The sequence below is a fragment of the Oncorhynchus gorbuscha genome, linkage group LG04, assembly GCF_021184085.1.
Source record: "Oncorhynchus gorbuscha isolate QuinsamMale2020 ecotype Even-year linkage group LG04, OgorEven_v1.0, whole genome shotgun sequence".
Classification (NCBI taxonomy): Eukaryota; Metazoa; Chordata; class Actinopteri; order Salmoniformes; family Salmonidae; genus Oncorhynchus; species Oncorhynchus gorbuscha.
In genome coordinates this window covers 6,800,334-6,817,251 of record NC_060176.1, presented here as the reverse complement: position 1 = coordinate 6,817,251, position 16,918 = coordinate 6,800,334, and the positions used below count along the sequence as shown (strand labels likewise).

Sequence of the window (16,918 nt, the reverse complement as noted above, 5' to 3'; positions counted from 1 at the left end):
AGATCAATGACAGCTATTAGTTTGTGTTAAAATCCCATTCAGAGGATTATCATTCAGCAGTGTAATCTATAATCTGATTCACGGTCATTATAGAGGAAAGCCACAGATGGAGAAGATGGCTGCTTCAATTTGTCTTAATTACAGACAGTGGTGTTGAGTCAAAACTCTGCTATTGACAAAAACATACAATTATGTTTTCACACAGGCTAGCTTCAACACACTGAAGCAAACTGAGGGAAATACAAAATATGAGACGTTTCAAAAATGTTCTCAACTCTATATGCGACAGAGACAAGAACCTATGTTTATTTCCAACATCAATAAAAACCAAGCTAAGACACATTGGAACAAACAACTTGTCTTTGTTAATGTAACTATTAGACAACAATACCATAAAAAAAATCTAAAAGTGTACTGAATATATTTAATACTATAGGCCTATTGTACCAAGAGTAGCTTCTTACTTGTTGCAGTGGTGTTTGAGGTGCTTCTTGTATCCCTCATCCTGCAGCATGTGTTCTGGGTTGTGCTTCCTGATCCACTCAGCCTTCTGGATGTCAAACGTGCTGGATTGAGTCTTCATCTTCTTCCCCTTCCTGCCTCTGGGGACTGGGGTCGACAAACCTGAGGGAGGAACACAGATACGATTTGTGGTTATGGACACCGGTTTATAAACCCACATTAAAAACATTAACAGTAAACCAATAGCACAGCGGTAAGGGGAAATGCCCTTTAAAGGACGAATTCCTTGAGAGGAACCAGATTCTAATTTGTGGTTGGATCCCTGAGCTTTGGTCATTGTGAGCTTGTAACGTACCCAGGTGGTTCTGTAGTTCCTTGGTCTGTCCGTCCTCGGAGGGGGCGATCAGGTCCCACATGAAGCTCTTGATCTTGTCGTCACCGCGGTAGTGAACCAGACAGTAGGCCAGAAGGGCTCTGCAGATAGACTCTACATCACGCTCTGTCAGCTGCTTCTTAAAACGACCATGGAGCAGGATATCCTTCCAACGACCCCACCTGGACGACACAGGAGAGGAGAGGGTCAATACAGGAGACAAATGCTGTACAATATAGATGGACAACACAGGAGAGCTTCAGTACAGACACAATACAATATAGATGGCCAACACAGGAGAGCCTCAATACAGACAACACTGTACAATATAGATGGACAACACAGGAGAGCCTCAATATAGACAACACTGTACAATATAGATGGACAACACAGGAGAGTCTCAGTACAGACACAATACTGTACAATATAGATGGATAACACAGGAGAGCCTCAGTACAGACACAATACTGTACAATATAGATGGACAACACAGGAGAGCCTCAGTACAGACACAATACTGTACAATATAGATGGACAACACAGGAGGGCCTCAATACAGACAACACTGTACAATATAGATAGACAACACAGGAGAGCCACAGTACAGACACAATACTGTACAATATAGATGGACAACACAGGAGAGCCTCAGTACAGACAATATACTGTACAATATAGATGGACAACACAGGAGAGCCACAGTACAGACACAATACTGTACAATATAGATGGACAACACAGGAGAGCTTCAGTACAGACACAATACAATATAGATGGACAACACAGGAGAGCCTCAGTACAGACACAATACTGTACAATATAGATGGCCAACACAGGAGAGCCTCAATACAGACAACACTGTACAATATAGATGGACAACACAGGAGAGCCTCAATATAGACAACACTGTACAATATAGATGGACAACACAGGAGAGTCTCAGTACAGACACAATACTGTACAATATAGATGGCCAACACAGGAGAGCCTCAATACAGACAACACTACAATATAGATGGACAACACAGGAGAGCCTCAGTACAGACACAATACTGTACAACATACATGGACAACACAGGAGAGCCTCAGTGCAGACAACACTGTACAATATAGATGGACAACACAGGAGAGTCTCAGTACAGACACAATACTGTACAATATAGATGGACAACACAGGAGAGTCTCAGTACAGACACAATACTGTACAATATAGATGGACAACACAGGAGAGCCTCAGTACAGACACAATACTGTACAATATAGATGGACAACACAGGAGAGCCTCAGTACAGACACAATACTGTACAATATAGATGGACAACACAGGAGAGCCTCAGTACAGACACAATACTGTACAGCAGTAACACTAAGAACAAGATGTGGTTGGTCTGGGCTGAAACTCAAGTCTGCACATCCTGTGGGTCCCCAAGATAAGTATTAAAGAACATTGTTATTTAGTATCAATGTTGGTTTGTATATTATCTAGCATAAGTGGTCCAGTCACTGTCACTGACCCGTATACTAGTAGGTTCTTCTCCACTCTGAAGCACTCTGTCCTGCCGTAGCTGTTGAGGCGGTCGTGGGGCCGGCGGAGCTTGGGCTTGTCCTCGTTGTCACTCTCCCCCTCTGACAGCTCTGCCAGCTCGTCCTTAGTGGCACTGAAGGGTCGGGTCTGCTTCCTCACCCTTGGAGTGTCAATTACCAGGCTGTTCTGTTGTGGAATAGGAACATACACAGATACTCAGATACTATTGTAGCAAATTTACACATGGCATTGATCTTATCTCCTATATAACATATCTCATCGCGGCCAGAAAGAGCAAGTTCAGTGTTTAAACTAAAGCATTACTTACTCTGCCATTGGCAGTGTCCATGTCAATCTCAGCCTTCTTGGCCCACTTGTCCCAGAAGTTGGGGTCGTCCAGAGAAATGTCTGTGCGGTTTCCGGATGCCACAAAACTGGCCTGAGAGAGAAGGAGACATTATATCACATTAAACCTTGTTAATCTGATTCACTGTTCCTTCCTGAGTCTCCTTCAATGAGAAGTCTGAGTCTCCTAAAAGAGCTGAGAGTCTGTGATGAAGAGTGACATGAGAGTAGACAGGAGACACTGGTTACTACTGCTAGTCATGCAGAAAGGAAAAGGATAGCAACATTCAAACAATGACCACTGTGTGGTGCTCTTTCAGTCACTGGTACCTTGGCAAAGGTAGATCCCCGTCCCTCAGACTCGATGGTGATGGTCTTGGTCCTGCGTTGAAGGATCTGGTCGATGTCCTCCTCACAGAACTTGGCCCCCTCATCCTCATCATCCATCAGAGCTCCATACGCCCCTTTCCTCAGCAGGTCCTCGATCTCCTTCTTAGACAGCTGCTGCTGGGTCGGCTGGAGAGAGGGGAGGGGGAGAAGGAGAAACAGAGAGGGTGTTAGGGGAACTGATGATGGACTACAGTAGATCACAGACTGGACTATTTACACATTACATCATTGTACACACAAACATGAGCGATAACACATCCCTACGCATTAACACCACACAAAAACAGACAGACACTCTAGTGTGAGAAACGCAGAGGAGCGACAGTTAGTTGAACTGAAGCTGAACTGGATCACATGCCAGACCTTTTTAAATCTTAAAGAGTAGCAGCAACCCCCAGCTGACCCATGGTGTGTTAGTATGTAGCTGATGGTGATAATGTCTGCTCAACACTTTCTTCCTGATAGTCCAGCTAATCCAGAGAGAGAAACAGCTAAGCTCCTCCTACACACTGATGATGCAATAAGAGGATATCTCAAAGCTGTGTTCATTATATTGACTAGTCCATTTTCTACATTTTCATTTTGTAGAATGGACTTAACATTTTGTGCCTTCGGAATATATTCTGTCCCCTTGACTTTTTACACATTTTGTTACAATACAGCCTTATTCTAAAATGGATGAAATCATTTTTTCCCCTCATCAATCTACACACAATACCACATAATGACAAAGCAAAAATAATATATATATATATATTTTGCTTTGCAAATGTATTACGCTACAAGTTTGGCACACCTGTATTTGGGGAGTTTCTCCCATTCTTCTCTGCAGATCCTCTCAAGCTCTGTCAGGTTGGATGGGGAGCGTCGCTTCACAGCTACTTTCAGGTCTCTCCAGAGAAGTTTGATCGGGTTCAAGTCCGGGCTCTGGCAGGGCTACTCAAGGACATTCAGAGACTTGTCCCGAAGCCACTCCTGTGTTGTCTTGGCTGTGTGCATAGCGTTGTTGTCCTGTTGGAAGGTGAACCTCCTCCCCAGTCTGAGGTCCTGAGCACTCTGGTTTTAATCAAGGATCTCTCTGTACTTTGCTCCATTCATCTTTGCATCAATCTTGACTGGTCTCCCAGTCCCTGCCACTGAAAAACATTCCCACAGCATGATGCTGCCACCACCATGCTACACCATAGGGATGGTGCCAGGTTTTCTCCAGATGAAACGCTTGGCATTCAGACCAAAGAGTTCAATCTTGGTTTCATTAGACCAGATAATCTTGTTTCTCATGATCTGAGAGTTTTAGGTGCCTTTTGGCAAACTCCAAGCGTGCTGTCATGTGGCTTTCTACCATAAAGGCCTGATTGGTGGAGTGATGTAGAGATGGTTGTCATTCTGGAAGGTTCTCCCATCTCCACAGAGGAACTCTAGAGCTCTGTCAGTGACCATCGGGTTCTTGGTCACCTCTTTGGCGAAGGCCTTATTCCCGATTGCTCAGTTTGGCCGGGAGGCCAGCTCTAGGGAGTCTTGGTGGTTCCAAACTTCTTTCATTTAAGAATGATGGAGGCCACTGTGTTCTTGCGGACTTTCAATGCTGTAGAAATGTTTTGGTACCCTTCCCCAGATCTGTGCCAGATCTGTTCCTTTGACATCATTGCTTGATTTTTGCACTGATACGCACTGTCAACTGTGTGACCTTATATAGACAGGTGTGTGCTTTTCCACAGGTGGACTCCAATTAGGTTGTAGAAACATCTCAAGGATGATCAATGGAAACAGGATGCACCTGAGCTCAATTTCGAGTCTCATAGCAAATGGTCTGAATACTTATGTAAATAAGGTATTTCTGTTTTTATTTGTAATACATTTGCAAAAAACTCTGAAAACCTGTTTTTGCTTTGTTATTATGGGTTATTGTGTGTAGATTGCTGAGAAATAAATAAATATTTAATCTATTTTAGAATAACACTGTAACATAACAAAATGTGGAAAAAGTCAAGGGGTCAGAATACTTTCCGAATGCATAGAGCATGATACAGGTGCTGCAGTGTGTGTGTGTGTGTGTGTGTGTGTGTGTGTGTGTGTGTGTGTGTGTGTGTGTGTGTGTGTGTGTGTGTGTGTGTGTGTGTGTGTGTGTGTGTGTGTGTGTGTGTGTGTGTGTGTGTGTGTGTGTGTGACGGACACAGCAGACTCACCCCTCCTCCCGGCATGCTGTTCTCCCTGCCACTCATGCTCTGCAGCACAGCCTTGTCCAGGCCCAGTTTGAGGCTGGCCCGGTCAAACATCTCCCGCTCGTAAGAGTTCCTGGTGATCAGACGGTACACCTTCACCGCCTTGTTCTGACCAATCCTATGGCAGCGAGCCTGGGCCTGAGAATAATAGAAAATAACTTGGTTATGACCAGCCCAATACATTTTATATTTGTCCAATAAAAATTACTTCAGGATCAAGATCGTTGCTCTGCTATAATAATATAATATATGCCATTTAGCAGACGCTTTTATCCAAAGCGACTTAGTCATAAATAGATACATTTTACTATCCAAGCTGTGTCAATTAAAAAGTTAAACTATTATAATAGGATATAAAAGACACTTCTCAATTCAAGGACTTCCTGAATTGACTGAATTGAAATAGAAAGTGACCACACCTTCGTTGCTAATTGTATTACAGTGGAGGCTGAAGTCACTTTAAATGTCTGTGTGTGTCTTTACCTGCAGGTCGTTCTGTGGGTTCCAGTCTGAGTCAAAGATAATACAGGTGTCAGCAGCAGTCAAGTTGATGCCCAGACCTCCAGCCCGGGTACACAGCAGGAACACAAAGCGGTCTGAGTCTGGTTTGCTGAAACGGTCTATAGCTGCCTGACGCAGGTTACCTCTCACTCTGCCATCGATACGCTCATACAGGTACCTGAGGAACACAGGACCATGCAGGGTTGGAGTAGGATCTTCTAGTACACATAATTACAAATGTTCTTGTGTCACATCCAAGTATCATGAATGTCAACATTTACATACAGTACGACACTGAGATTTATAGTAGCTGATACAACACCAACCATCACACACTAAGAGGCCTCCAATTGCCACACTATATGTCCAGGAATTTGCTTTTGTCGCCCACTGTAAAACAACATTCACTAGTTCTCTCCTTCTTTCCTCCATTCATGTCTCTCTTTTCCCCTCTCTCTCTATTCTGCTCTCTCTCCCTCCTTTCATCCTTCCTCCCCCTTTCTCTGGCAGAGAACAAGGTGGTTTAGCACACTGATCAAGAGCAGCCTCTTTCCCAGGAGCCCTGGCCTCGCCTCACCCCACATCCTACCCCTCATCTTCTTCACCTTACACACCTCACCCCCTCACCTCTACAGTGACCCACTTCTCTCCACCCACCCACATACTCCTCTCCCTCTGTCTGATGTGGGAGTTCCCCGAGGGAGTCTGTGACCTGCCGCTGATCCCCGGCTAAGCCTTGCCTAGCCACTGAGCGGAGCGCCTCGCCTTGTGTGTTTACACTGGTTTGGTTCGGGGTTTGAGTGCCAGAAAGAAGCATGGAGGGGAAAAGAACACAGGGCCAGGCACAGGCTAGTGAGAGAGACAAGAGGAGAGGATAGAGAGAGGGAGAAGAAGAGAGAGGACAGAGATATCAGGAGGGAAAGGGAGGAAGATAGAGAGACCACACAGACCAGGCCAGTCGCCCGCTTTCCTCAACTTAGACGGGCTGCTGGGATAATATCCTTTTCATTTAGCGTGCAAACAGGAAGCTCATTAAGCCAGGAGATTAAGACCTTGAATGAAAGGGTCTTGGTACATTCTTCTGCTTCTGTTACACAGTCTTTATCATCTCCCTGCTCTGGGTAGCATTATGGAGTGATGAGCACGGGGGGCTTTAAAAGGCTCTTTCTCAGATAGTCACTGAAGAGAGAGGCTAATGCTTAGATATTCAACATTTCTCTTCAACTACATTCAATTTAATAAGGGAAAGTACTGGAGTGATTCAGCTTTTGTTGCACCGCAAACTGCTAGCTAGCTAACACCAGATAATAAACCATAAATACTTCACTTTGAAAATGGAGCTGAAAAATGGAAATTACAAAGTCTTACAAAGTATTACCCTTTTAAGCATGATTCCTGTCTTTTTCCGCATCAGCCTAGCTGAAACTGCAGAGGGCGTTTATAATTCTACATGCACTGACACAAAGTAATAAACATTATATATCTCATCTCAAACTACCTCATCTCACAATATGAAATATCTGAGTAGAGAGAACCTTGATTTCCAGGCTTCTATTGGAGTGGAGTACTTGGGAGCATAGTAATACAAGGCGAGAAGAGAGGCAGGCAGCAGTACCTTCTCTGAATGAGGTAGTCCTCCAGGATATCCAGACAGCGGACCATCTGGGAGAAGATGAGGACCTTGTGTCCCCCGGCCTTCATCTTGGGCAGCAGCTTGTCTATGAGGACCAGTTTACCAGCCGACTGCACCATGGCCTGCAGGTGGAAATCAAAGGCAACAGGGCTGTACACCTCTCGGAAGTCCTCCAAGATCTTCTCCTCAGCACCTGGGAGAAATGGACAGGCAAATAAAGTCAGTGATGGTATCAGTGTTTCTGCTACAATTGTATTGTACAAGCAGGGCGGGCCCCCGTCTAATGCTGTTGCCACCAGAGTTTGGCTTCTATTGGGGAAAGATTGGATGACACTTAATCTGGTACCATGCTACCATTTTGACCTAATCTGTATGCAGTTCATATACAGTACCTACTTTAAGACAGACAGGAATAGCAACTCTGTCATGGAATCGATTTTGTACAATATGGTACTGGAAAAAAGAGGGTGGACCTGTGTGAGGTGGCGGTACAAGGAACTCTCTCTCTGGTCACTGGCTAGAAGGATAATGACCAAGCAACTGAATGACCAAAGAGACAGCTCACACACACAGCTCACTGCCTTGAACTCACAAACCAGCACTAATGAAGAAAGGTACCATAACTACACTAATCTGTATGCAGGTCAAAGACAATATGAGAATTAGGACTATAATGCTTATCAAGTCTAACAACTCATATTTTGATTTGACATAGTAAAAACTACTGGGTGGTTCGAGCCCTGAATGCTGATTGGCTGACAGCCGTGGTATATCAGACCGTATAACACGGGTATGACAAAACATTTATTTTTACTGCTCTAATTACGTTGGTAATGTCACGACTCCCTTCGAAGTTGGCTCCCCTGCCTGTTCGGGCGGTGCTCGGCGGTCGTCGTCGCCGGTCTACTAGAAGTTGGCTCCCCTGCCTGTTCGGACGGTGCTCGGCGGTCGTCGTCGCCGGTCTACTAGAAGTTGGCTCCCCTGCCTGTTCGGACGGTGCTCGGCGGTCGTCGTCGGTCTACTAGAAGTTGGCTCCCCTGCCTGTTCGGACGGTGCTCGGCGGTCGTCTTCGCCGGTCTACTAGAAGTTGGCTCCCCTGCCTGTTCGGACGGTGCTCGGCGGTCGTCGTCGCCGGTCTTCTAGAAGTTGGCTCCCCTGCCTGTTCGGACGGTGCTCGGCGGTCGTCGTCGCCGGTCTACTAGAAGTTGGCTCCCCTGCCTGTTCGGGCGGTGCTCGGCGGTCGTCGTCGCCGGTCTACTAGAAGTTGGCTCCCCTGCCTGTCCGGGCGGTGCACGGAGGTCGTCGTCGCCGGTCTACTAGAAGTTGGCTCCCCTGCCTGTTCGGACGGTGCTCGGCGGTCGTCGTCGCCGGTCTACTAGAAGTTGGCTCCCCTGCCTGTTCGGACGGTGCTCGGCGGTCGTCGTCGCCGGTCTACTAGAAGTTGGCTCCCCTGCCTGTTCGGCGGTGCTCGGCGGTTGTCGTCGCCGGTCTACTAGCCACCACCGATCACTTTTCCCTTTTCTGTTAGTTTAGTCTTATGAGTTGCACCTGTTCCTATTTGTGTTTTCTTGATTTGCTAACCTATTTAAGCTTGTGAAGCCCGCCCTTGTTTGTGCGGGATTATATTTTGTTCACGTGTATTGTATCGGAGGTGTTATTGTGCATTTAAAGTGCATTTCTCCGTGAACCCTCTGCGTCTGATTCCCACCTTCCCCTCCTAGTCATCCGTGACAGGTAACCAGTTTATAATAGCAATAAGGCATCTTGGGTTTGTGGTATATGGCCAATATACCATGGCTAAGGTCGTGCCTAAGAACAGCCCTTAGCCGTGGTATATTGTCCATATACCACAAACCCCTGAGGTGCCTTATTGCTATTATAAACTGGTTACCAACGTTTTTATTTTATTTATTTAACCTTTATTTAACTAGGTAAGTCAATTAAGAACAAAATCTTACTTACAATGACGGCCTACACTGGTCAAACCCGGACGACGCTGGGCCAATTGTGAGCTGCCCTATGGGATTCCAAATCACAACCGGTTGTGATACAGCCTGGATATAATATAATAATAATAATATATGCCATTTAGCAGACGCTTTTATCCAAAGCGACTTACAGTCATGTGTGCATACATTCTACGTATGGGTGGTCCCGGGGATCGAACCCACTACCCTGGCGTTACAAGCGCCATGCTCTACCAACTGAGCTACACAGGACCACATATGAACCAGGGTGTCTGTAGTGATGCCTCTAGCATTGAGATGCAGTGTCCTAGACCGCTACACCAATATGGAGCCCATATACCGAGTTTATCAACTCTAAAGCTGATCCTTTAGTTGTCCTAGCCCCATTAAAACTGACACACACACACACACACACACACACACACACACACACACACACACACACACACACACACACACACACACACACACACACACACACACACACACACACACACACACACACACACACACACACACACACACACACACACACACACACACACACACACACACACACACACACACACACACACACACACACATACAAACATAAGCAGCTGTTAAACCACAGGCAAAGGTTCACTAGGCTGGCCTTGTATGAGAGCACTGTGTCAAACCAGATTAACCAGAGCACAAGTACACCAGTGACATAAATATATTACAGCTAGGAGGGCAGGGAAGAGGGAGAGGAAGAGGAATGGACAAACACGGCAGCTTTTGGATGTGGGATGAACGGAGTGAGATGTGAAGTTAGTCCATTATCTGTTCCAGAGCCTCAACCTCCTGGCCTGCTTTCTCTGTTCTAGGAGTTCTGACACAGCTAGGAGAAAGATGGAGGGAGGAGGGTGGGTGAGAGAAACAGACAGCGCCATAGGGAAAGATAGTGAGGAATGAGGACGTCTCTGACTCAGAGTTTTCATTCTGTCCCGGGGCTGCTATAGAGCTCTTTACTAAAGGTATGGGCGGGAATTACCCAAATCAGCCTTCCCCACACGGCATACACTGTCCTTCCATATATCAAGAGGCTACATACAGCGTTCCACAACCTGGATTGTAGCAATATCACTGTTAGTACCTTTGATGAGGTAATGCTGGTTACAGCAGCTTCTGAGCTCCATCATGGTGTTGACCAGGTTGAGTTACAGTCAGGCTTGGGCAATTCCAGTCAATTAAGGAAGTAAACTGAAATTCCAATTCCAATTCTCTTCAATGCTTTTCAATGGGGAATTGGAATTTGGTTTACCTTCTGAATTGACTGGAATTTCAATGGAATTGACCCCCACCCTGGTTAAAGTTAGGGTTAAGTAGGGGTCAGGGTTAGGGTCAGGTAGTGGTGTGTTCAGTACCTTTGATGAGGTAGGGGTGGTTGCAACACTTCCTCAGCTCCATCATGGTGTTGACTAGGTTGGGGACGTTGGCCTGGCCGACTCCTTTAGACAGGAAGGAGAAGTTCTTCTCTAGGATGGCTCTGTAGTACTTCTTCTGGATGTTGGTCAGCTCCACCTGACCACATTATATAGAAACATTCAATTATATAGGACAATACACAGAAACCACATCAGTCAGCAAAACTAAGACAAAAAAACACAAAAACTCAATGTCAAGCACACAACGCAAACACGCACATACCCACCTCAATGATGGTTTCCTCCTTAGGAGCCAGCTTCTTCTCCACGTCCTCCTTGAGACGACGCAGCATCATGGGCTTCAGGATGGCCTGCAACTTCTGGACCTGAGAGAGACCGAGATATGCATGTTCATATATGGACGCATGCACACACACACACACACACACAGTTTACAGTAATATGTGAAGCTTTTTGACCTGAGACACATAGAGACAGAGACATGGAAGATACAGGTTAACATGTGGAGAGTCTGGAACGGGAACGCCCACTTTCACACACTCACGCACCCACACACACACACACACACACACACACACACACACACACACACACACACACACACACACACACACACACACACACACACACACACACACACACACACACACACACACACACACACACACACACATACACACACATACACATACACATACACACACATACACACTTTACAGTAATATGTGAAGCTTTTTGACCTGAGACATATAGAGACAGAGACAGAGAGATGGAAGATACAGGTTAACATGTGGAGAGTCTGGAACGGGAACGCCCACTTTCACACACTCACGCACCCACACACGCACCCACACACGCACATACACACACATGATTTTAACCAGAGGTGCTAAAGGATTAGCAGGATTAAGAGGGGTTGACCATGGGCCGGTCAGTGGTATGATTGTCAAACCAGTACAATACACTGAGTGTACAAAACATTAGGAACACCTTAGAAATCCTTCTTTAACATGTCTCCTCTCCTTCATCTACAACTGCTTTCTATGACATAGACTGACCAGGTGAATCCAGGTGAAACCTATGATCCCTTATTAAATCCACTTCAAGCAGTGTAGATGAAAGGGAGGAGACAGGTTAAAGAAGGATTTTTAAGACTTGAGACATGAAGTGTATGTGCCATTCATAGGGTGAATGGGCAAGGCAAAATATTTAAGTACCTTTGAACAGGGTATGGTTGTAGGTACCAGGAACACCGGTTTGAGTGTGTCAATAACTGCAACGCTGCTGGGTTTTTCACACTTAATAGACTGATGAAGTCCATGAGGTTGATAATAGGGGTTCTAAATAACTGTAATTACATCAGCATAATGCTAAAGGGCCTTTAACATAACATAACTTTCCAAAACAGCACTCACTCGCTCGCTGGCTGGCTGACTGATTGCTGAGTGGGTGGGGTTATATCCTTCCTGTTTGGCCCTGTCCGGGGGTGTCCTCGGATGGGGCCACAGTGTCTCCTGACCCCTCCTGTCTCAGCCTCCAGTATTTATGCTGCAGTAGTTTATGTGTCGGGGGGCTAGGGTCAGTTTGTTATATCTGGAGTACTTCTCCTGTCCTATTCGGTGTCCTGTGTGAATCTAAGTGTGCGTTCTCTAATTCTCTCCTTCTCTCTTTCGGAGGACCTGAGCCCTAGGACCATGCCCCAGGACTACCTGACATGATGACTCCTTGCTGTCCCCAGTCCACCTGGCCGTGCTGCTGCTCCAGTTTCAACTGTTTTGCCTTATTATTATTGGACCATGCTGGTCATTTATAAACATTTGAACATCTTGGCCATGTTCTCTTATAATCTCCACCCGGCACAGCCAGAAGAGGACTGGCCACCCCTCATAGCCTGGTTCCTCTCTAGGTTTCTTCCTAGGTTTTGGCCTTTCTAGGAAGTTTTTCCTAGCCACCGTGCTTCTACACCTGCATTGCTTGCTGTTTGGGGTTTTAGGCTGGGTTTCTGTACAGCACTTTGGGAAATCAGCTGATGTACGAAGAGCTATATAAATACATTTGATTTGACTGACTGACTGACTGACTGACTGACTGTCCGTCCGTACGTCCGTGTGTCTGTGTGTGTGTGTGCTCTATTCTCCTTCAGAGTTCCATCTGTACCGACAGGATCATTATCTCCACACACTGACACACTGTTCAAACACCAGGTGGGGTGAGTGGGGGAAAACACACTCATGTCCCTTGATACCATATGAAAACAAAATAGCTTCTGTATTAATAATCATATTCATTATGATCAGTGATGGTAAAGGACACACTCACACACAGGCAAACAGGCAGAGACTAAACTAAAACACACAGTATTTCTCACATACACACTATGTTGATAGGAACCCAACAACATAACACTCACACACTCACAGCGACACACTTGATACGAACCCAACAACCACATGATAGAATCACACAGCCTCACCTGCTCCTCAGTCTTGAGGTCTCCAAACTCCAGCATGAAGGTATTCTCTGAGGGGAAGCTTTGAGGTTCCAGGAAGTGCAGCAGACTGAACAGCTCCTCTACTGTGTTCTGGAGGGGGGTCCCTGTCAGGAGAGCTTTGTGTTCCTGGAGAGAGAGGAGAGGGAAGAGAGAGATGAGAGTTAGAAACAATACAAGACACACAGCATAGGAACTCCAACCAACAAGCTGTGCCTCCACTGAACACAACTACAGAGAGAGGGGAGACCTCAATCAAACAATCTTAAGATCCAACCAGATTGGTGTACAGTGATGGTTACCATTAGGGCACATTTCACTGCTTCTCTCCACACACCAACAAGGTACTGATTGGAGACACACTAGGCCCAGGATCTCAAACATTCAAGCTGTAATGGCTGCATTTCTGCCCTTTGCTCAGTTCTGCCCTACATTATGCTCAGTGACTTGGACATACCAGATTCATGAGCTTGAAGCCCTCTAGCAGCTTGCAGTTCTTGTTCTTGAGGCGATGGGCCTCGTCTATGATGACGCAGCGCCACTCGATGGCGTTGAGCTCTGGACAGCCGCCCAGGATCATCTCAAAGGTGGTGATGAGGGCGTGGAACTTGTAGGCTCCCCGCACCACACGACCCTGGAGGGAAACCAGGAAGTAACACACAGGGAGTCAATACAACTCTTCCATTCATTCAGCTTCTCTCATTCTCAATGGTTGAGTGTATAATGCCTTGTAAAGAAATATCAGTGATTTCAATCATTGGAGAAAGATGGTCCTACCATTCTCATATCTAGTGAGACATCCTGCGCAGTGTGTGATTCCCTGTATGTTAAGGTGATTCCCTGTGTGTTCTGTGTGTTAAGGTGATTCCCTGTGTGTTCTGTGTGTTAAGGTGATTCCCTGTGTGTTCTGTGTGTTAAGGTGATTCCCTGTGTGTTAAGGTGATTCCTTGTGTGTTAAGGGGTGAGCCGTGCTGTAAGAATAAGCTCTGTGGTGCCACAGTGACAGAGTCTTCCAGTGAGACAGCCTGGTGGCAGCTCCTCTTTCCTCTCCTCCCTCATCCGTTCTTCCCCTCCTTCCTTGTTATATTTGCATACTAAGATCTCCTAACCGCTGAATGTCATTCCACATTACTCTGCCAACAACTGCAGAAAAAACATTTCCCAGGGAAAATTCCAAGCTCTAACTCCAACAATGCAGTAATCAATAACAATGTAATAGTAAAAATAACAAGGTAGAACAAAGACACACGAGATGTGAAATAAGAAGAACAGGATAAAGTAAGTAATCATACTATATTTGTATTTGTATTTTATTTTTTAAATGTATATTTTGTTTAACCTTTATTTTCCTAGGCAAGTCAGTTAGGCCTAGGAACAGTGGGTTAACTGCCTGTTCAGGGGCAGAACGACAGATTTGTACCTTGTCAGCTCGGGGATTTGAACTTGCAACCTTCCGGTTACTAGTCCAACACTAACCACTAGGCTACCCTTCTGCCCCATATACAGGGTCGGTTCCAGTAGCATATTTACAATGTGAAGGATACTGGATCATTAGGGGTAGATATGTATGTGGATAAGGTGACTAGGCATGCTGGAACATGACAGTCATGCTACTCAATCTCAATATCTCTCTCTCATTATGTGGCCTGCAAGCTCTCCTTGGACAAATCTCATTGTCCGACTGAGTATCTCTGATATCATGTCACTATTCCCTGATACAAATACTGTCATTACTTGAATGGAACAGAGAGACACCTGAGATTCACTTCATCTTTCACAGTTAATGATGTGCATCACATTATCTCCTGTTCTTAGTCCCCATTATGAGATGCTGGCTGCCAGCGGGTTTCAAGGCCCCTTTGCTGTTGTTTTTGACAACCACCACCTCCCCTCATCAGAGAATAACTTTTTGAAACGTCAAGGACCCATCTGTTGTTGACATTGTTGTTCATCTGTGGGACTGTACATCTTGTGTTGTTTATTTATGTTGTTGTTTACCTGTGTGTCCCTGGAGTACATCTCGTACTGCTGCAGCATCTGCCTGCTGACCATGGAGCCGTGGTAGACAATGACGTTGAGGTGGGTCCACGTTCTGAACTCCCTCTCCCAGTTGGCGATGGTGGAAAGGGGGGCGATGATGAGGAAGGGGCCCCTGATGCCCACACGCCAGATCTCCTCCAGAAACGTGATGGACTGGATGGTCTTCCCCAGACCCATCTCATCTGCCAGTATACAGTTCCGTCTGTGAGGAAGAGAGGGAGAGAGAGGGGTGGGGGGCAGGGAGGGAGTAAGAAAGGAGTGAGAGGAAGCGAGAGGGGGGTTGGAGGAAGAAAGAGAGAGAGAGAGAGACATTACAGTCACAAAAAAAGGTATAGAGTAGTTGTGGTCCTGTCTGATATTGATACTAAGTGATGAGACTGGGCTGAACAGAATCCTTCCTCTAGTATTCAGGCAGAACATTCATCTGTTTGTCCAGAGGGTGGGGGTGTTACAGTGAATCTTGACATTAATTGCAAAGAGCAGATACTCCCACTTGCTTCCTATATTTTTTTCCTTAATCTTAAAGGCTCGGTGCAGTCAAAAACAGGATTTTCCTGTGTTTTATAAATATTTCCACAATATGATGGAATAATACTCTGAAATTGTGAAAATTACAATAATGCCCTTTTAGTGTAAGAGCTGATTGAAAATACCAGCTGAAATTTCAGCCTGTTTTGGTGGGATGTTGTTTTGGCCTGCCTGGTGACATCACAGTAAATTAGCTGATAGACCAATAAAGAGAGTTCTGAACCTTTCTGCCAATAACAGTTAGTTTTCAGATTTCCCCACTTAGACCCATCCCAGACAGCCCTATCAAAATTCTTGCTTGAGAAATTGCTCTTTGCTAAGAAGCTATTTTTGTTTCTTTCTGACCGTTTTAATTGACAACAATCACAATCGAGGTACTTGATTGTTACCGATAAATCATTTGATAGAGATTTTTTTTAAGTGCTGCATTGGACCTTTAAGAACGTCACAGCACTCTGAAACACAGTCCCAGTAGCAACACTACAGCCTGGCTACAAACAGATGATTTGGGATGTGTTCCACACTCACTCGCTTTCTCCCTTGATCTCTCTCCCTTGATCTGTCTCTCCATATCTCTGTCTCCCTTGATCTGTCTCTCCATATCTCTGTCTCCCTTGATCTGTCTCTCCATATCTCTGTCTTCCTTTGATCTGTCTCTCCATATCTCTGTCTTCCTTTGATCTGTCTCTCCATATCTCTGTCTCCCTTGATCTGTCTCTCCATATCTCTGTCTCCCTTGATCTGTCTCTCCATATCTCGGTCTCCCTTGATGTGTCTCTCCATATCTCGGTCTCCCTTGATGTGTCTCTCCATATCTCTGTCTCCCTTGATGTGTCTCTCCATATCTCTGTCTCCCTTGATCTGTCTCTCCATATCTCTGTCTCCCTTGATCTGTCTCTCCATATCTCTGTCTCCCTTGATGTGTCTCTCAATATCTCTGTCTCCCTTGATCTGTCTCTCCATATCTCTGTCTCCCTTGATGTGTCTCTCCATATCTCTGTCTCCCTTGATGTGTCTCTCCATATCTCTGTCTCC

General features: G+C 45.6%; 1 protein-coding gene across 7 annotated transcripts in view; it reads right to left on the bottom strand.

The window, feature by feature from the left end:
* Positions 1-16,918, bottom strand: part of chd9 (chromodomain helicase DNA binding protein 9) — a 143,217-nt gene that overhangs the window by 32,914 nt on the left and 93,385 nt on the right. For all 7 annotated transcript variants that reach the window (XM_046345638.1, XM_046345640.1, XM_046345641.1 and 4 more), the window contains 13 exons: positions 15,314-15,557; positions 13,773-13,949; positions 13,301-13,444; positions 11,094-11,192; positions 10,807-10,963; positions 7,434-7,644; positions 5,801-5,996; positions 5,282-5,455; positions 3,036-3,221; positions 2,689-2,799; positions 2,350-2,546; positions 818-1,017; positions 465-624 (listed from right to left, as the gene is read on the bottom strand). In XM_046345638.1, coding sequence (XP_046201594.1) covers positions 465-624; positions 818-1,017; positions 2,350-2,546; positions 2,689-2,799; positions 3,036-3,221; positions 5,282-5,455; positions 5,801-5,996; positions 7,434-7,644; positions 10,807-10,963; positions 11,094-11,192; positions 13,301-13,444; positions 13,773-13,949; positions 15,314-15,557 — 2,256 coding nt within the window. The remainder of the gene's footprint in view (positions 1-464; positions 625-817; positions 1,018-2,349; positions 2,547-2,688; positions 2,800-3,035; positions 3,222-5,281; positions 5,456-5,800; positions 5,997-7,433; positions 7,645-10,806; positions 10,964-11,093; positions 11,193-13,300; positions 13,445-13,772; positions 13,950-15,313; positions 15,558-16,918) is intronic.